Genomic DNA, 19283 nt, shown 5'->3' on the forward strand with positions numbered 1-19283 from the left:
GATACTTTGAGAATGCAAATTAACTGTGCATGTCGTACATGTATGTGTGATTTTGCCAAGCTTCATGTTCACTGTGTTAGTTCATTAAATCTTTTTATATGGACACATTTTTATAACATGCTATTTCTTACAATGTACGTGCCTAAAAACTATCCATTTTGTCAGGAGTGTGCTTAAAGTCATAATTTTTTTTTATGCATAAAAAATCATTCAATTTATCGAACATAATTAAATGGAACTTAAATGTATTGAAATTCAAATAATTTAAATAAACGAAGAAGCTATAAATTTCACGATACAAGTATTTGTAACACATCCTATGTACGAAATTATGGGACTTAAAGATATGAATCTGAAAATTAATCAACTTGTACAAATACTTAAATTGCAACAGTCGCTCCAAATAACTTCTGGCCGTGCACAAGTTTGGAAAATCCGAGGTAGAAAATTAGAAAGTAATAGACGCGAACGTTTTAAAAAAATAATAAAAGCAACAAATTAAATATTAATATTTACTAACGAAAATTTCTTACTTAAAAATACTAGTATCCGAACCTTGTTTGGATTTAAAGTTCAAAGCACCGAGGAGACTCTACTGTGAATTTAAAAATCAGGCTCGTGTATAGCGGAACGAGTGGAAGAGAAAATACGATAGCGAAAATTTTTTTAATTTTGAATGGAGCGACGTGATAAAGAAGAAAATATGGAAAGACAAGGATAGTTTTAAGTGGACGCGAAAAAGTAGGAAGCGAGAGAAAGAGAAGAGACTACGAGAAATGGCAAGTGTGAGTAAAGGAGTACGAATAGTGGTGCGTGTGGCAGAATGAAACGAGGGATCCGCAAGTTGAATCCACGCGGACGGCCTTGCACGTCGCCTTGCTTGTATTGATCAGCAAAGCTTGACAGTCCCGTAGCGTTACGATGGGCGCCTTCGTTCACCGATTACATATTTCGTCATATCGTCACGGTAGGCGCTATCGCGTCATTGCTTCTGAAATTGATTTTTTTCTTTCGCTTGTTGCAATTAAAAACATCCATGTCCCGGATAGAAACTATTTATTCATACATATATATTTAACAAAATTCAAATTTCACGCTATAATTTGGACAGTCGTCAAGGGTGTCTTTAGACGTAGAAAACTGGCATAGTAATCAACATGTTAAAAATATAATCTAAGTTCGTGTAACGTAGGGGTAATAAAGATGTTACTTCGAGTTAAGAACAATGGATAATAAACATACTAAAATAAAAATATCAACGATTCATTCTTTTCATTTTAAAGCTTTCGGTAACGTTGATTTTCATTATTCGTATAAAACAATGTTTTCGTACTTATTTGAACTTGTATCAGCTGACAGTATGACGCGGGAAACACGCGTATCTCATTGGTTAAGGAACGCACGTTCTATTCGCGACTGCGCATGCCTTTATTTCACTAGCAGACATATTGTGGCGCCATATGATAGATAGACAGATATATAGTGGCGCCGCAGTTCATGGAACATTGTACTAAATAATGAGAAAATGTGTAGTGTGCGTTTATTCTGTTATTATTAATGTTGTCGTCGGCATAGTAATCGTCCTCGCCGCTGGGACAGGAATCCCTAACCCTAACGAATACGTGATAATCAACAAATAAAAATTATAATGTGTACAGTATTGAATGCATTTTAATATTCTCTTTAAAAAACTATCAATGATTTGATGTTGAAAATTGATTAGTTTAGAAATTACGATTTTTGTTCGGAATTCCCATGTAAGTGACACAATATGCGACGATTACGTTGACTCGCATGGTCAACGACCGCAGGCGAAGACAATCGTTATCGCACACGGAATTGAACTTTATTCGTTACTGAAAATTGACATGTTTATATCTATTATTATTTTTTTATGAGGTTATCGCCAATTGATTGACAAGGTTTACTCAACGAAAACGAATCTCAATGCGACCTTGTTTTAACTATTTTTGGTTATACGTAGTTAAAAGTATATTAAAAGAAATTGCAAGTACCGAATACGAGTATACTCGTAATCGGTTATCAAAGTGTTAAAATTAATTTTTAACGCAAAGAGGCTGAGGTACACTTGCCGTTCTATCTCACTACCCTTAGTGTATCCCGTTTATTCTGCTCGTCAAACGGTATATGTCAACCTTGGCCTTGATGTGCGTTATAAAAAAGGTCGATGCCTATAAAAAAAAGTGGTAACTCCTTTGACGTATATAAACGAGCAGAACTCATTCGGTTGCATACAAACGGGGAACATAGTATAATACTTTATGACGTTATATAAACGTCAAATAAATTATTATAATATAACATTGATATATTTCCATTTTAATCAGGTTGTGTCTGAATTATGACTTTGAACTGATCTTGAACTCTAGAAACACGACTAAGTTCAAAGGCTATATTAAAATAATATATTAGCTTATTGTTTATGTTACTAAATACTAAGACATCTTTCTATGAAGACATTTTTTTGGAATCTAAGGTCATAGATTAAACACAGTGTATATATTAAAATTCGTTCTGGGCTGCAAGAAGGGAAAATGTGTTTTTATGCAAGAAAAACATCGATGACCCTGAGAGAAAAGATTTTAATTTCATTTAATCAGGAATAATGAGGATAAGTAGGGTTTTGGTTCTGGTGGAATACCATGTATAATCGGAGAAACGTCATCGTAAATGGTATTTGATGTATAGTACAGGAAAGTTATTTAATTAAATATTACTCATCGAAGACTTGTGGAAAATATCGACTAATTGCGTAAGTGTACGAATCAGGTGCAATGAAGATATTGAATCAGGGTGAATGGACTCTCGTTAACCGAGATACGAGTATAACGTATTGCGTGTGCGTTGACCTTCGATCATAATCGGATAGCGCTAATGTATTTATTATGCTTTTTTTATTGTCCATTTTTCTTCCTATAACATAAAAATGTATTAACTTTTTTTTAACTTATCGTTCGATTATTTAGGAGTGGTGGATATTGAAGCTTTATTTAATGTTTATTTTGTATACACGGGCGACGATATAATAAAAATAATTACAACTTTCTGCGATTGAATTGAAATTATTCTTAATTTATAGCTTCAAAAGTATAGTTTATTGCAGTATTTACAAAATTAACGATTTTACAAAATATTTAAAACGAAGGTACTAGAACGTCGCAGTTTGAAACATAATTCTTCTTTGAACAAAAACTACAACAAGCAATTAAATTCATTGAAGAACATGTTACAGTAGATGATTTCAAAAGACGTCTCGGAGGAGTCTCACAAAATAACAATAAGTGTTTGAAGGCGATGATCTACCAATTTGCGCCGAAACATACAAAACGTGACTTTAGAATAATAGAAATGGCAATGTTTTTTTTGGCTTCCTGTATCTGCAATGAAGGTTTTTAAACAATTGGTTTGTAAACAATCAAATTGTATAACAGTTTATTAGTTACATTATAGTCACATTTCGCTGTTCACAATGAAACTAAATATTTGTCACGTTGCGTGACAAATGAAAATGAAATGCAGTGAAAGTTCAAGAATCGACCTTTCTCAACGGTCAACGAGCATTCAATACTGTGCCATGTAGTCATTAACCCGACTACGTTAATTCGGAACCTTTACTTGGATGTTACCGATTATTCATTGTTATTATTATTGTTATTCGTTTCTAAGTGGTGTATTTATCGTTTTATTCGCCCTGGTGAAAACAGAAGCTTCGACTTTTTATAATATTCTTTACACGAAATTGGCAATGTTTTCTAAAATAAAGGGGTTGTTGCAAAAAGAGATTTTAAATACATAAAGATGTGGATAACTTAATAATTTCTTTCTATTCACAATTTCTACGTATCTAATAGAAGCGATATTCGTAACTATTTATTGTACATCTGTTGTACGGTAAATTGTACAACTCCACACATTTTACAAATCATTGTACAGACAATTATTAAGTCCTATGGTCCTCGCAAGTGTTTTAAAAGCGCTTTCTCAGCCGAACGAAGGGAAAGTTTCCCAGGTGCTGGGTAAGAATTAATTAGGAATTCCAGTAGTCCTATTACTCGTAATTTGTTTCTGTATTTATATAAAATTGAATTGCTTTATACGCTTTAAACATTAAATTTATTCAATATGAAGTAGTGTCTGGTCTGGGTTAGATCTAACGGTAGTACACATGTGCTGTCTTTCTGTCCAAGAGTGTAGTGGTCTGGGTCTACCTCGAACAAATAAATCTCAAAATGGCTGCCAGAAAATGTACAGTTTTCTGTAGTCGTAAGTGCACGTCCACAAATTGCGTTCAATTACTATATTATGGTTCTATTCTTGTCGTTTATTTGGTAAAATTTCTACGCGCTACAGGCTCACGACGCGAATCTGCATAAAAAAGTAACAGTTTTCAGTCGTACACTGGAAGCATTTTAAAACTGCATCACCACGTGCGCCGCGAATAACGGAGCAAAACACACCCAAAGCGTTTAACCGTTTGGCGACAAATGGCTGCCTGTAACATTGGCTCCGCGTAGGAATCTCTGCTTTTTCTGAACAGTTAACGAACGAATAATTAAATTTCATGCGCAAGGAATTTCTTCTTTCCTGTTCACCGTTTAACGCACCTTGGATTCGCAACTTCTGTACAGCGATGATACAGTAACCGAAAATGTTTCGTAAAAGGGTTAAAAGTAATCGCACAAAACAGACCAGCAATTTTTAACCTCTGCAAGTGTTTAGAGATTTAATGAATGTTTATTCAGGAATTTTACGAATATCAATTTCATAGTTTACGAACATATATTTCAATCTTGAAACTATAACAAAATGGAATAAACAATGCTGTAGACCAGAATTGTAATCCTCTTAAGGGGGGAAACCTTAAGAGGGTTCAAAGTTTCGCCATTTTATAATAAATATTTTTAAAAATCCGATACATGCAACTAAAACTACTGTCTCATAGTTTAAGAAAATCGCATGATTTACTGTTTCACGACTCGCAGTGAAAAGTTACACGTCCGCTGGTTCCTATTACGGCTATAATAATTAACATTTTTATACGAAATTTTTACAAGAAGCAGTTTGAGAAATGTACTTTCGAAAACGTCGAACATTTATCAGAAAAAGTTTCGTAGTTACGCCCAAAGGATTCTTGAAAATTGCCTTTATTTTCACAGTGGTGTCCTCCCTTAAATTATGCGTGCTCTCGGTCCGGAAAACGTGTCGCGTGGGATTCGGCGGATTCGGAAATGCAGCGAAATCTGGAGTGCCGTTGATGTTTCGTAAAGCATTTTAAAAATGATCGTCGAATCAATCTAATATCCATCGTTTCGTTGGTAGACGGACCTCTGCGGCATCAAATGGAGGAAGCTCGTGTGGGGCGAAGTGGCCGGCGGTTTCGGTGGCACTCCCCTCGAGGACCCGGTGCTCTCGAGCTTCTCGCGGTGCCTCGCGGGTGACATTCTCTGCGTGTGGCGACGAGTTGCCGCTACACCGGCCACGTCCGGCCCGACAACCACCACGGGGGCCGGGGCTGGCATCTTCGACCTGGGCATCGCACCCTCGCCTGCACCGCCACCCCTCTCTCTCACCGCCGCCAAGGAACTCTGGATTTTCTGGTATGGCGAGGAACCTGATCTCTCTGGTCTTGTGTCACCGGAACTCATTGCGTGCGGTGAGTAATGGAGCCTTCAATCGTCTAGATCAGTGGTACACACTTAATCCGTGGTCCACGGACCCCAAAGGGGGCCCCGTAAACAGATTTCAGAAGGGTCCGCGAACTTTTACACGTAGACGTTTTTAATATTTAGTTTCGTTGCATGCGTTTCCTCTAGAAACATCAACTTTATCTTATCGATGCTTTGATATTACGATAATTGTTAGACTGAGGTGAATCTTTCGATTGAATATCGTGAACTCGTTATTGTATCTTCTACAGAGAAATTACAAGCTTTCTTAAGCTGCTGACAGAAATTAATTTTGTAAACGAAACTCTTAAAGGCTTGCTTAAAATTGAACGTGGATCCACAATCATAATATAAATTCTATCGAAGATGTGGATCTAGCTAAAACATTTTATAGAATTGAAACTGAAAAAGTCTTGGAGAATTCTGTTGCTCCTCTGATTTAAGTAATACTTAAGAACCCTATTCTGAGAAATATTCTATAGGAAGGGTCCATAAACTCCATTAGACTGTCAAAAGGGGTCCGTGGAAAAAAAAGGTTAAAACCATTGGTCTAGATTTGTACAATATTCTCCAAATAACTGAAACAGTTTGTCCCTGATTAATTGAGAAGCAAGATCGTTCCTACCACTGTTTATGCTTATTCAACACGCGCGACCCTAACAACCAATGGCCACAGACAGGAGCGATAGGATACCCAAGTGGGAGTGAATTTCATCCACCGATGAAAACTAAGTTTTATATTTGTTCTTTTATGTGAAAAGAGTAGCTATTTAAAAACTAAAAGCAGTGAATGTTGTTCATCGTAGGAAGAACATGAGCCAAATGAGACAAAACATACTCCATTCAATTTATTAGAACGATATTTTCCAAAGTAGGAGGTGAAACACACGATTTTTAATGCAAACAAATGTGAATAATTTAAACATTTATTTATATTAATACATTGATTGTCGAACTTCAACAAACTATATGAATACATTTTTCTTGTATCATTTCAACCTTTTCAAGTATAAATTGCTTATGTATAAAGTAAACTAAGACTTGAACTGATATCGATTTATGACGTCGATCTTACGGTGATATTACCGTGTCATATTATTTGAATATTTATTCATAATTGTAAAAGTTAAATCTCTTCACAAATTGAGTCGACGAAGTATTTAAAATAGGCAATTTGAAAATGACCGTACCATATGTTTATATTTCGGTTATGCCTTAGGTGTGTTACAGTATCTACTTGCGGATTAGAAGATTTAGATGACAATACTTCAACGGTAATTAAATATATAAATATATTTAAAAACAACTTGTTTAATCCTGTCTAAAAAAATGGTATTTTAAAATGACTTTATTCGTGTCAACACGACGATGATTGTATCAATATTTTGCAGATCAAAATTTTACAAAACATCGTAATCGAACAAAAGTAACGCTAAGTGGAATAAAATAATACCGAAGAAGAATTACCTCCGATGTCGTACTTAAGGTCATCAACTTTTTTTCCACGCAACACCATGTGCTTTTGATCACGTGGCACTATACATAACTAGCACGAAGACAAGTTTAACAACCTTATAACATCATAATCTTGAAGTGTCCTTGCTAATGAAAAGTTAGCGATGAATCATTTCTCGATTCTTAATTACAATTAGCACACACTGTGTTCATCTTTCGTTTATACGAGGTGGTATTAAAAAGAAACCGGACTCTCTTTACAGAATCTTTATTAATCAATTATTTGAAATTTGACTTCTGTCACAATGAGTTTTAATTTCATTAAAAATAATAATAATTCAATAGTGTACCTATCATTCTATAGAATTTCTAACAACATTTTATATAATATTACAAGTATTAGAGTTTTTTCATTGTAAATAATTTTACAACACGTTGTAAATTTGAAGTGCCGATCACCAATGGTTACATACCATGACATTCAACGTGATAAGGAAATAACAACCGTTGTTTGTAAACAGGAAAAATTTCATTTTCCTGTACGATAACGTGTAACCACATATTCTGTGATTATTATTTAAAAAAAAACTCAAAATATTTTTTAGACCTAATTCCCCATCGATTACCACGTTTTCGATCGTCTAGACAGCTTTTTAAAAGATAAAACGTTTCTAAATCGAGAGCTAGTTTACAACCCGATAAAACCGGAGGTAGCAATCATTTATTGGGAGTATCGAGCAATAAGTAAACAAATATATTAGGTAGGATAAAAAGTTGAAAGTTACTGAAATTCAAGTAATACGTGTGTTTAGTCTAAATGATGCTTGAAATGTTCTTCGTTAGAATCAGTGCAACCGTGTAATCATCTGATAAGCGAAAGAGAAACGCGCTGAGAGGCTTTCCGGAGTTACGGCAATACGCTGTAACGATACGTTCTAATATGGCGTATTAATACGAAAATGATATTTAGTCCAGTCGAATTAGATATGAAAATACCTAAAATAATATATTTTAAGGCTCCATAAATTTCTGTAGGTTTGAATGAACAGAAAATCTCGTTTCTTTGTTCGTTCACCTTTGATTAGATCAGTGATTTCCAAACTTTTCGAAAGACGTCCAGCTCCGTATGAAAACCAAGTTCATTTTAATTAATTCAAAGTTATATTCGCTTGTATTTTAAAGGTACTAACCCATACATTTGTGTACGTTTAGTTTTTAAGTTATTTTAAATACTGAAGCATGATTGTGACCACTACAATTACGAATAAATATTCATAATAAAGTATTTCAATAATATAATATGGGATCATCCTCATAAGAAAGTTAAAACCTGAAAAGCCTAGATGGGTACAAGAAGAAAAAACATACCGTTGGTAAACGACGATTATCAATGTATTAACAATCGCTTCTAACTCACATTTACAAGCACGTTAGACGCGAGAGAATTAATTTAACTAACATATAATAACATTTCCTTATAAAAAATATCTGATTTTTTAATTAAAAATGATCGCGTTGCAATTCACTTTAATTCTCATAACTTGAAGACATTACTTTCTTAGAATTCAAGCTCTAAAAATCATTTCTTTAAGTTATCCATACTTTTTCCACATAAAACATTTTCTGTAGTATCGTTCTCGGATTATGAGGCGTCCCTCCTCTAAGGGTAGCGTCGCCTACTTTGGAAAGTACTAGATTAGACGTTAGACCGACCTAAATGCTGCAAATCGCAATTTCGAAGTATGTTATCGTAGGAAATCCCGTGTGGTCTTGTTTCGAAGAAAGAAGGTATGCAAAGTGAACGAAGCGGTAACGTTGCCGAGACCGTGTTTCTCTCTGCACGGGGTCGCTGAACCATGTACATACTTGTCTGCAACTCGGTGCAATACAACGCAGAGATCCATTATTGTGCATCGCAAGGAGTATACCAATTACGGAACCAACCGGTAAACCGTTAGCCCTAGATGATCTAAGACTTTGAACACTGTAAATCAAAAGGAAATCGAAAAGAGACGATATTAGTGATTTTAAGAGTACTTTGATAAACGTAGGATACATCTCTGTTTATCTTCCCTAAAATGAACGCTATCAAGCTCTGGTGAACTTCGCGAGTGGAATTGTTGAAATATGTTCAAAACAGTTACAAAAGAACGGTCTTTTTGTAAGGGGATCTATTTACTATATCGACTACTATCACGTTATTTTGTTATGTCATTATTGAAAATAAATTTAATGCAGTAGGGGTCAGTGTATAAAATTTCATGTTGGATGACAACTAAGTAAATATTTGTTTCACCGTATGCAAAGATGCAACAATTCTAAGTCCGTCAACACGAAATTCAAAAACATTAGTTTTCTGGGCTGAACGCGTTACTTTCACGGTGGAATCGACCGCTTCGTTCAACCAGTGAGAATGGACATTACCTCGATTCGACGAAGAAAGTAGATCACGGGAAAAGTAACAGAAAATCTGCATATTTCTAAAGTAGAATGTGTATTATGCTTCCGCTGGCCGTGAGAAAAAGTCTACAAATGATTTGAATTACATGTCTATTATTTACACAACGATATGTAAAATATTGAATTAATTGAACACTCAATGGTGTTGCATGCATTCGAATATTTGCTCAATTCATGTTTCTTATATTCAAATTTCCGACTTCAGTTTTTAAGATACGATCGCAGCAAGATTTTCATTTTTGCTATTACACCTACAAACCTTATTTAGATAAAATCATACGGTAGGAGGATAGTCCTTACTTTTTCAAACCTTGTAAAATTTGTCTCATTTTAATTTATAAAAATCCATTTACAAAGTGATGATAATAATTTTAAATATCTACCATACGGTTTACTTACATACATTTAAACGTCTTCCTTGCTATAGGACTAACAAAAATCAGGAATTAGAATACCAGAATTCAGTAATCACTACACAACTCACAAATTTGTTTACGATGTTAACACGAAGGTTTCAACAAAATTAAACACAACGATTTCAAAATATACGTAAGGAACGTAACAGAGGGCTTTGTACAATAGAATCAGATGTGGTGACTACGATGTTTACATCTTAAGTTCATGTTGAAGAAAGATACATTCATATTTACTTGAACGCGAAAGTATGTGAATGAATTTGTGAGTCGCTGTGTGTAACATATGTGCTGAAAAATGATCCGAATTAAACTGAACACGTTAAAATTACAAACAGCTTCTCAGTTTACATTTTATGAAAATGTCCCAATAGTCAACGAATTAAATATTATAGTATACACGAAAGTTCGATTCGTAATGTGGATATTTGTCTTGATTCCAGAAAGCGAACAGGGTTCATGGGAAAGCGGATTGTCGTACGAGTGTCGGTCACTTCTTTTCAAAGCTCTGCACAACTTGATCGAACGATGTTTACTGTCTCGTGATTTTGTTCGGCTAGGAAAGTGGTTCGTGCAGCCCTATGATGGGTTCGAGAAACACCGTTGCAGTAGGTAAGTTCTTGCATTAGTTTTCAATGATTTCTGTTATCAAAGTGGAAGAAGCAATCTGTAAGTGTCATGAAACGATTGAATTATAAATCCCTTGTATTTTAATGTAAGCAAATTTATTGCCATTTGCAGTAGCCACTTGTCGTTCTCGTTCGCATTCTTTGTTCATGGAGAGAGCACTGTATGTGCAAGTGTGGATGTTAGGCAACACCCTGCTGTTCGTCATCTTACAAGGGCTTGTTTACAACGTACTCAAACCTCCCAATCTAGTGTTAAAGGTAACTAACATCTGTGGTGCAGAAAGTTGCTACAATATATAACAAATTATTTGACAAATTTGATAATTACTTATATTTGTTGTTCCAGTGATTTTAGCTCCTCATGGACTAGCAGGCACATTAACTGGCCCAGTGGGGCGTACAGATAGCCAACTTCTCGAAGAATGGAAACACTTTTATCCAATCAACGGCAGTAATGTCGAAGCAGGACTTCCACCGCTGGTGGAAGTGCTTGTCGGTGGTGTACGCATGCGATATCCTTCTTGTTATGTCCTGGTCACGGATATGGACGACACTCCACCCGAGACTCCTCTTTCTCCACCGAGTAGTCCTGCTAGTTGCGAACATCCTCTTCTAGGTCAGCAGGAACTACGAGCAGCTACGGAATTACCAGAACGTGCGTGGGCAGAATGTACTTTGAGTTCACCAATATCTGCTTCCAAGACAGAATCTTCCACGGAACATGGAACTTGGATCTTCATTGATCCAACGCAAAAGTCTTCCTGTACCTGTTCAAAGTAAGTAATGCTTGCAAATGATTTCTGTCAATGAATTTAACTTTTACTGCATTGAATACTAAATTTTATTTATACAATGAACAAATTCATGAAGTTTTTTTAACTTGTAACGTGAAAAGTAATTTCATGTATTTTAAAATACATTTTTTGTCGGGGACAATGTTTTTGGTTGCCTTGTCCTTTAAGAAAAGGCATGTTTATTATTTTCGAATTTTACGAATCAAGAACGTAATGTAAATGAAAATTAAAAAACAATGCAGTAATAGTAATAATAGTGGAAGTGTCAAATTTATCGAATATTATTTTAATATTACGTAAAGTATGTGTATTAATTTATTATTAAATTTTGAAGTATTTTTTCTATATATTTATTAAATGTAGCAGTAAACATTTCTTTCTTTCAACTACATTCTATGTTTATCTGACAACGTTTAAAATAGCAATATTCACAATTATTATTGATTCTCTCTGCATGTTATAACACAATTCATAAAGTGTAGGTTGAAAATATTACAGTATAAATAGCGATTTTTTAATGGCTGCTGCAACACGTGCATGTAAATTTAGTTTTTGAGGATGTCACGAATGCAATTGTTTCTTTAAAATTATTTCTTTTATTTATGCAACAGAATTTTCCTGTATTAGAAACTATTGTCAAGAGTAGTGTGAATGTCATACTTATTTTGGACAGTATATTGCAAGTCCATGGTGTAATAAAGGTTTAACAAAGACATGAAATGTTATTACAAAGAAAAAAATGTGGCTCTAAAGCTACTAAGCAGATTTTATATAACTTGTTTACGTTCTGTTTAAATTATTTTCAATTGAAAACATTTCTCGGGGTAAAAAAAGTGCATACGTCTTGAAATAATACTAATCACAACGCGTTATTGAAAGATGTATGCGTGCCAGAGGTGAGGATTGTAAATTAAATTTTATAGCAAGTATATATTTCGTTTATAATAATAAATTACAATAATTTTTGCTCCAGACCTCAGTAAGTCGAAATAGTTAAAATAAGTAGAAATAAGAGAAAACGAGATGTTAAATACATCGGTTGCAGGTATGCGACCCCCGGGGGTTGGAAGAGCCTGGCCTCCTCTCAGGTTCAGAGGGAAAGAGTAGATAAAGGTGGACGGAGGGTCGTACCGTTTCATCGACGCTCTACCACCCAGTGGGATGCTTGTCCCTCTGTCCCTGCTAATGCCCCCAGGTGGGTAATTTCTGCTCCGATACCAACGAGAAAACCATTTTATCACATCTTAATTAATCACCGCAATAATGCCAATTTCGTATGAATGTTATAATGCCATAACGTCACCTTTTAATTCACATTGCTTTTGAAAGCCCCGCTATTTATTTAGTCATATGCGTAACCAAAACTAATGCACGAATAATGCATTAATCAAATATCATTGTGCAGTCATTTCTTTCTTCCCCTAGTGATGGGAGGGTGTTTTTAATTTTGGACGAGGTATGAATATTATTCTTGGTATATTGTATATATATAAAAAAAAGTAAGAACATACAATGATACTTTGCTTTAATAGGAAACAACAGATATAAATATTCTCAGTAGAGATTCTACTATTTTGTTGCTGTTAGAAAGAAACAGCTGGTAGATGTATTTTATATATACGTACTACTATCAATGAAATCTATTACATACGCGTACTTATTAATGTAAACTATAATAAATACTGTATATTCGTGTGTAATTCATACATTAGTATGCATTATATGATGTTTATTAGTATTTCATACTTTAAGATATTACAAAATTCACACATTTTAATGTAAACGCATTTCGAACTCGAATAAAATTAATTGATTTCTTTATTTCTATTTTCACGTACTACTGTACAATTAATAAAAATCACAGAAAATATTTTTGTTGTGAGAATACGATATAGAGACACATTTTTATAGTATTCACAGTTAAAACATATTTTCCTACTTCTTAATACCTTATTCTCGCAAGAAAATACTTTGCATGCATCGTCGAACATTGTTGTTTGTAGTCTCAGCATGACTTTTGTAGCTTCATTCCTTCCATTTACTCAATGTTAATGTTAAATATTTCATTTGGATATATTATGTTCTACATACTACTTCATACATTATCTACAGTCTCTAAAAAGCTGTGTAGAAATTAAAAAAAATATATTTTATAATAATTCTTTAACTAGTGCAATGATTGTAGATAACTGTATCACAACATGCTCTTCATACAATGCACATGGCAGTAGCTATTCTTACATTATTTTTTATATAGCATGAATCAGCTTGTCAACATCAATTATTTTCATCAAGTTTAAGTTGTTAGAGGCAATCATAACGTTTCAATTAAACAGTAATCCCAATAACTATGTCTTTAACTTGAACAGGTCTGTATTGAACAGAACAGAGGCGCCAAGTACACCACCAGGTGGACCACCCTCTTATTCAAGAGGACCACCGACAGGAGGAGATTGTCTGCCAGTTCCATCTGTTGGCTCTCCAGGCTCTCCTGCACCTTCACCTCTTCCAACTCCACATTCCGAGCCAGCGTCGGTTCCACCAGCAGAGCCTACAATGCCTACTCTTAGTCCTCAACCACCACCCAGTCATACAAACACTGCCCCACCATTAACCCCTTCTCAAGGCCCAAAGTCAACCTCCTCTGCATGCAATAATCAAGTGCATAGTCCAGCTCCTGGGCCAACATTAAAACGACCAGTCTTAGTCTCCAGAGAATGTGAGGATATATATTTAGAAAATGAACAGTCATTACCTTGGCTCTATGATTACTCAACACAAGAAGCATGGCTCAATCATCCTGTGAAACGTTTTAAGGAATCTAATAGTAGTCCAGTCAATGTGCGGAGCAATACTTTGTATCCACCAATGAATTCCCAGGTTCCTCAATCTCAAGCTCCAAAATTAGAAATTAAGCAGGAACCAAATGTCAATGTTGTAAGTCATATTTTTGGTTATTGTAGAATATCATTTTATATTTTTATACACATCAATTTTATCGATGCTCTGCAGGGAGATTGCATCGGAAGAAGAACAGATCCTTACGAGTTTGATGCGACAGGTGATGAAAACGGAACAGGTGTTGATGGACTTAGACGACAAAGAGACGATCCTTCTAAACCAGGGTCTTTATTCACCAGCGAAGGTCTTCAAGCATCCTATAAAGATTTAGACCAAATCTTCGATAATTCCGATCCCGACACCTCTAGCGATGAAACCGTATGTAGTTTTTTTATAGTTTGTTTTTGTTTTTATGTTAACATAATTAAAGATAAGTGACTTCTTGTAGAATTTGAATCAGCTTCAAGTACAAACTCCACCAGAATCAAATAGATCCAGTGGACTGCACGAAGAAACTAGAGTAGATACCAACAACAGACATAATAATCGAGGAGTAGGTGTATTGCGACCAGAAGAACTTTCCAAAATGTTTCCAACGCCACCATCCTTAGAACATAATCCAGTCGCTTCGCCTTGTCAGTTAAACGACCCTTTAATGGACCAGACAGAACTTTCTGTGCCCCAGCGACCACTTAGGCATCTCCCTGATATCTATCCAAATATGGGATCCCCTCAAGAAGAACCAATCGACGATTGGTCCTACGTGTTCAAGCCCACGTCCATCTGCAAGATGGTTGGTTCTTCCAAATATGCTCCTCTCACGAATCTGCCCAGTCAATCTTTACCGCCCGTTACACTGCCATCACACTGCGTATACAGACCTTCCTGGCAGTGCAACCCTGCTCCTAGCAATTCAGAAAAACCGCTTCCACCGACTAGACCTGGTTCTGTTCAACAACAACCGTGCCCACCAAGCCCAGCACCGTTGGGAGCACCCTATCGCTCAGCAACCATTTCCGGTAGACCACCGCCGCCTCCGTACGATCAACCGAGCCCAGCTACATCTACCACTTCTTCGTATCTGAACAAAAACTTGAATAGTATTGAAGCGGACACACCGGGACCTACTCGCGCACCAGAATCGAACTCTCTCATAGTAAATATTCTCTTAGGCGACACCGCATTGAACATCTTCCGCGATCATAATTTCGACAGTTGCAGTCTATGCGTGTGCAATGCAGGCCCGAAAGTGGTTGGTAATATCAAAGGCGCGGATGCTGGTGTTTATCTGGCACACTCGTGGTCGGGTGGAGCTCTCTTTCAAGATGACGATCAAATCAGATGCAGTTGTGGCTTCAGTGCAGTTGTAAACCGACGACTGGCTCATCGGGCAGGATTATTCTACGAAGATGAAATGGAAATTACCGGTATCGCGGAAGATCCAACGGAGAAGAAAAAGACATCTTTGGTTACTATCGCGTGCGGAGGAGCTAAACCATCCGAAGGTTTAGATGCGATACCACCTAACGTGTTAGAGTTGCTGAGAGAACAGTGTCTGATCATACAAAGCTCCGCTAGCAGCCTCTATAGGGCGTCCAGAATCTACGCTGCGATGAAAAGTTACTCGATGCTCACGCCTACGGTGAATATGTTGGAGTTTAACGATGGAAACGAAGTGTCACTGGCTGCTCTTGATCAGGGTAAAATCGATGGTACACATAACGAAAGGACTAACCGCGTGAATGGCGTACATCGATGGGTGTTTCTCCGAGCGAAAGGTCCTCAGTGCAGCGGTGATATTGTACGAATGATGAGAGCGCTACAACCATTGTTGGAAGATGCAGTGCAGAAAAAGTGCACTACTCGAATGTGGGAGGCTCCGTACACCGTCGCTGGTCCTCTTACTTGGAGACAATTCCATCGTTTAGCCGGCCGTGGAACTGACGATCGTTGTGAACCTCAGCCAATACCAGCTTTAGTAGTCGGATACGATCGGGACTGGTTGTCTTTATCGCCGTATGCTCTAAGCTACTGGGAAAAATTGCTTTTAGAACCGTATGCTGGACCTAGGGATGTCGCTTATGTGGTAGTAGCACCCGACAGTGACTGCGTTATCGATAAAGTCAAATCATTTTTCCGTGAACTATCTACTACGTATGAAGTAAGTAAAGTATTCCGTTCAAACGTATATTTTTCTCGTTTCGGGATACAAAATTGTAGTTCTTCTGCAGATCTGTCGGTTAGGAAGGCATACCCCGATCTCGAAGGCCCTGCGCGACGGCATTCTTCGAGTTGGGAAATCGTCTGTGCAAAATAAAGTTAAACAACCAATTGATGATTGGTTCAAACTTTTAGGAGAAAACCAATTAGGAGAACTATTACGGTTATACGCTCAAGTCTGTAATCACCGATTAGCCCCATATTTAACGCAGGTTATACAAGATCGAAGTTTGTTAGACCCTGGAGATACACAATTAACCAATAAGCAACAGCAACAGCAACAATCGACTATTCCTGTTACCGATACGATGCCAGCCACGCCTGATGTAATGACAAGCAAACCTGAGTCTGTTGGTATGTTTAAATATTTGAATACTTCATTTCACTTCTTTTTGCCGATTTTGCCGATTTTACCGATTTTGGTACTATAAAAAATGACGATTATCCTAATACCAATTACCTATATTTATTATTATTATTAATTTGACTGTAATGAACAATTTCGTAAACAAATAATGTAGTTCTATACATGCAGTTTGTACATTTTCAGAAGGAGAGAATCCTAGAAGTGAAACTCCATCGAACACAGCGACAAATTCTAATTCTAATACTGGTAACACGACACCGACTTCTCAAACTGCCACGATACCCACAAACACCACAGCGGGTCCAGATGAAGAGGAAGCCGAGCCTCCGGCTGTGGTCGTCTATCTGATAGAACCTTTCTCACTGGGAAGCCCTGAAGATCCTGATCGTCGAAGACTTGCAATTTTAGCTTTATTGCGTGCTTACTCAGCAGCAGTTAATAGCATGCCTGAAAATGTCAGATCCAATATCAACGTTCAGGTAAAATTTTATTATTTACAATTTTTTATTTAGCTGTCACGATATAGCGAGGTCGTAAATGTCTTTAAATATCAAAACAGTATTTATTTATTATATGACCCACGAAAATCGACAGTATTCTCTAAAACAGTAGATGTACCCCAACGTTTGTCCGGTAATGTACATCTCTCGTAAATGGCTATTTATTTTTGGTGGGCATATGTGCAAGGTGTGGCCCATCGATCGTAGTATAACTGGGAAGGTGATAATTCTTCATGCAAAAACAAATTGAAAATTTTAAATAACATTTTTAAGTATGATTTTCTATAAAAAGGAAATCTGTCGAATATGCATCTACTCAACTAACTATAGGTTTCAGTGTAATGGATTTTAGTATAGGCAGTATTTTATGCAGATGTATTCACGAACAAAACTAATACAGATACCTTCTAAAATTAATTTTATTAGACAAATTGTCTAAAATATGACCATGTGGTTGCATACAGAATTGAGCTGGTGGAGGTTTACAATTATAGTAATCGTCCATACGAACTAGTCTGTCTATATCGCTGTCTCTTTTTTTTCGAAAGCGAAACGCAGAGAAGTGAAAGAGGTAGCAATATAAACAGGATGGTGGGTTTTTATTTATTTTTACCTGCAGAATTATCCTATAAAATAGTAGGTGGTAAACACCTTTTATATACACTTGTAATAGATAAAGGGTTAATACTCAACTTCCTTTATACTATAATCACGTTAATACCGCTAAACGAGGTCTAGTCAACTAAGTTTCTCGCGGATACGAGCCATGTTCGCAGACAGAAAATCCGGGTACTGCTTCAGGTAAATAGTGAGGATTAATTGCAGTATTAAAGACGTTGTACGCTTCGAAAGTCAGTATAGGTATCTGATTTCAGTTAATGGTTGCGGTATGTTCTCATACATGATTTATATTTATAGAAGTATCGCATTACGAGATTATTGTCCTATGAAGCCATGGTCGTGTGCCCCAAAAAAGTTATCTGTTTAGTCATGCTGGAAGCTGGTTGTATGGGCAATGAGTGTTGGCTAGGCCTGTTTTAAAGTGAACTCATTTTCTAATGATACGTTTTTCCCCACAGTTAATATCATTGGAAAGTATAATGGAGTTAGGACGAGCTAGAGAAAGGCGAAAGATTCAAGACGAGATGAGAGCCTTAGCATTGAACGTGTTTCTACAGGGCCGCCGATTGTTAAATCACAACTCCACGGTAAAAAGTCTCACTGGCTTTGGTACTGCTGCCGCTGCAGATCTTTTTCTTAAGAGTAAAGATGTAAGGCTCTATTTTCTTTATTTCTCCAGTTTAATAGGGCTCTTTAAATTAAATCGACCGTGTTTCATGACGTCTGATACGATGAAAGTAGCGAACAATAAACAGGTTGTAAAATAATCGTTTCCAAGTCTTATAATAATACTATTCCAACTTATACGTCAGGAACGGAACAAAGCCCCGTACCGGTTATACGCACCAGCTTACGTCCTGGCTCCTCTACGAGCGAAAAGCGAAGCACCTGAATCCTTTGGTATTGCTGGACCAGAGGAATGCGCAGTTCTGTATCTGAGCTATTGCCTCAGCGAGGATCAATCCTGGCTGCTCGCAGTCGCGACTGATGACAGGGGCGAGATATTCGAAACGGCTACCATTAACATCGATATACCCAACAGAAAGAGAAGAAAACGCGCCTCAGCTAGACGAATCGGATTACAAAAATTGATGGATTTCATACTTAGTGTGATGTCTCAGGGTGTAAGTACCACAATTCATTTTTTACAACATAGAGCACAAATCAAGTGCACAAGGAAATGCTCTCTGCAACATGCTTATCGTCAATATTTAATCAATTTAAAAAGAGTAATTTTACGTAAAAAAAAAAGGAAGGTAACCTCAAAAGTTTCGAAATGTTACTAGATCGAAGACT

At 36.5% G+C, this 19283-nt stretch overlaps 1 protein-coding gene across 4 annotated transcripts in view; it reads left to right on the plus strand.

Moving 5' to 3' along the window:
- Skd (mediator complex subunit skuld) overlaps positions 1-19283 on the plus strand; it is a 33231-nt gene that overhangs the window by 7198 nt on the left and 6750 nt on the right. For 3 of the 4 annotated variants that reach the window (XR_013080543.1, XM_076775890.1, XM_076775891.1), the window contains exons 2-13: positions 5341-5674; positions 10459-10627; positions 10757-10902; positions 10991-11420; positions 12484-12633; positions 13808-14375; positions 14451-14657; positions 14728-16440; positions 16511-16853; positions 17050-17345; positions 18446-18637; positions 18800-19111. Coding sequence is in view for 3 of the 4 variants with exons in the window: in XM_076775890.1 (XP_076632005.1) it covers positions 5341-5674; positions 10459-10627; positions 10757-10902; positions 10991-11420; positions 12484-12633; positions 13808-14375; positions 14451-14657; positions 14728-16440; positions 16511-16853; positions 17050-17345; positions 18446-18637; positions 18800-19111 (4860 nt within the window). In the remaining variant the exon portion in view is untranslated. The remainder of the gene's footprint in view (positions 1-5340; positions 5675-10458; positions 10628-10756; positions 10903-10990; positions 11421-12483; positions 12634-13807; positions 14376-14450; positions 14658-14727; positions 16441-16510; positions 16854-17049; positions 17346-18445; positions 18638-18799; positions 19112-19283) is intronic. The other variant, XM_076775892.1, reaches the window with a different exon arrangement.

Source organism: Colletes latitarsis, chromosome 10 (assembly GCF_051014445.1).
Source record: "Colletes latitarsis isolate SP2378_abdomen chromosome 10, iyColLati1, whole genome shotgun sequence".
Taxonomy (NCBI): Eukaryota; Metazoa; Arthropoda; class Insecta; order Hymenoptera; family Colletidae; genus Colletes; species Colletes latitarsis.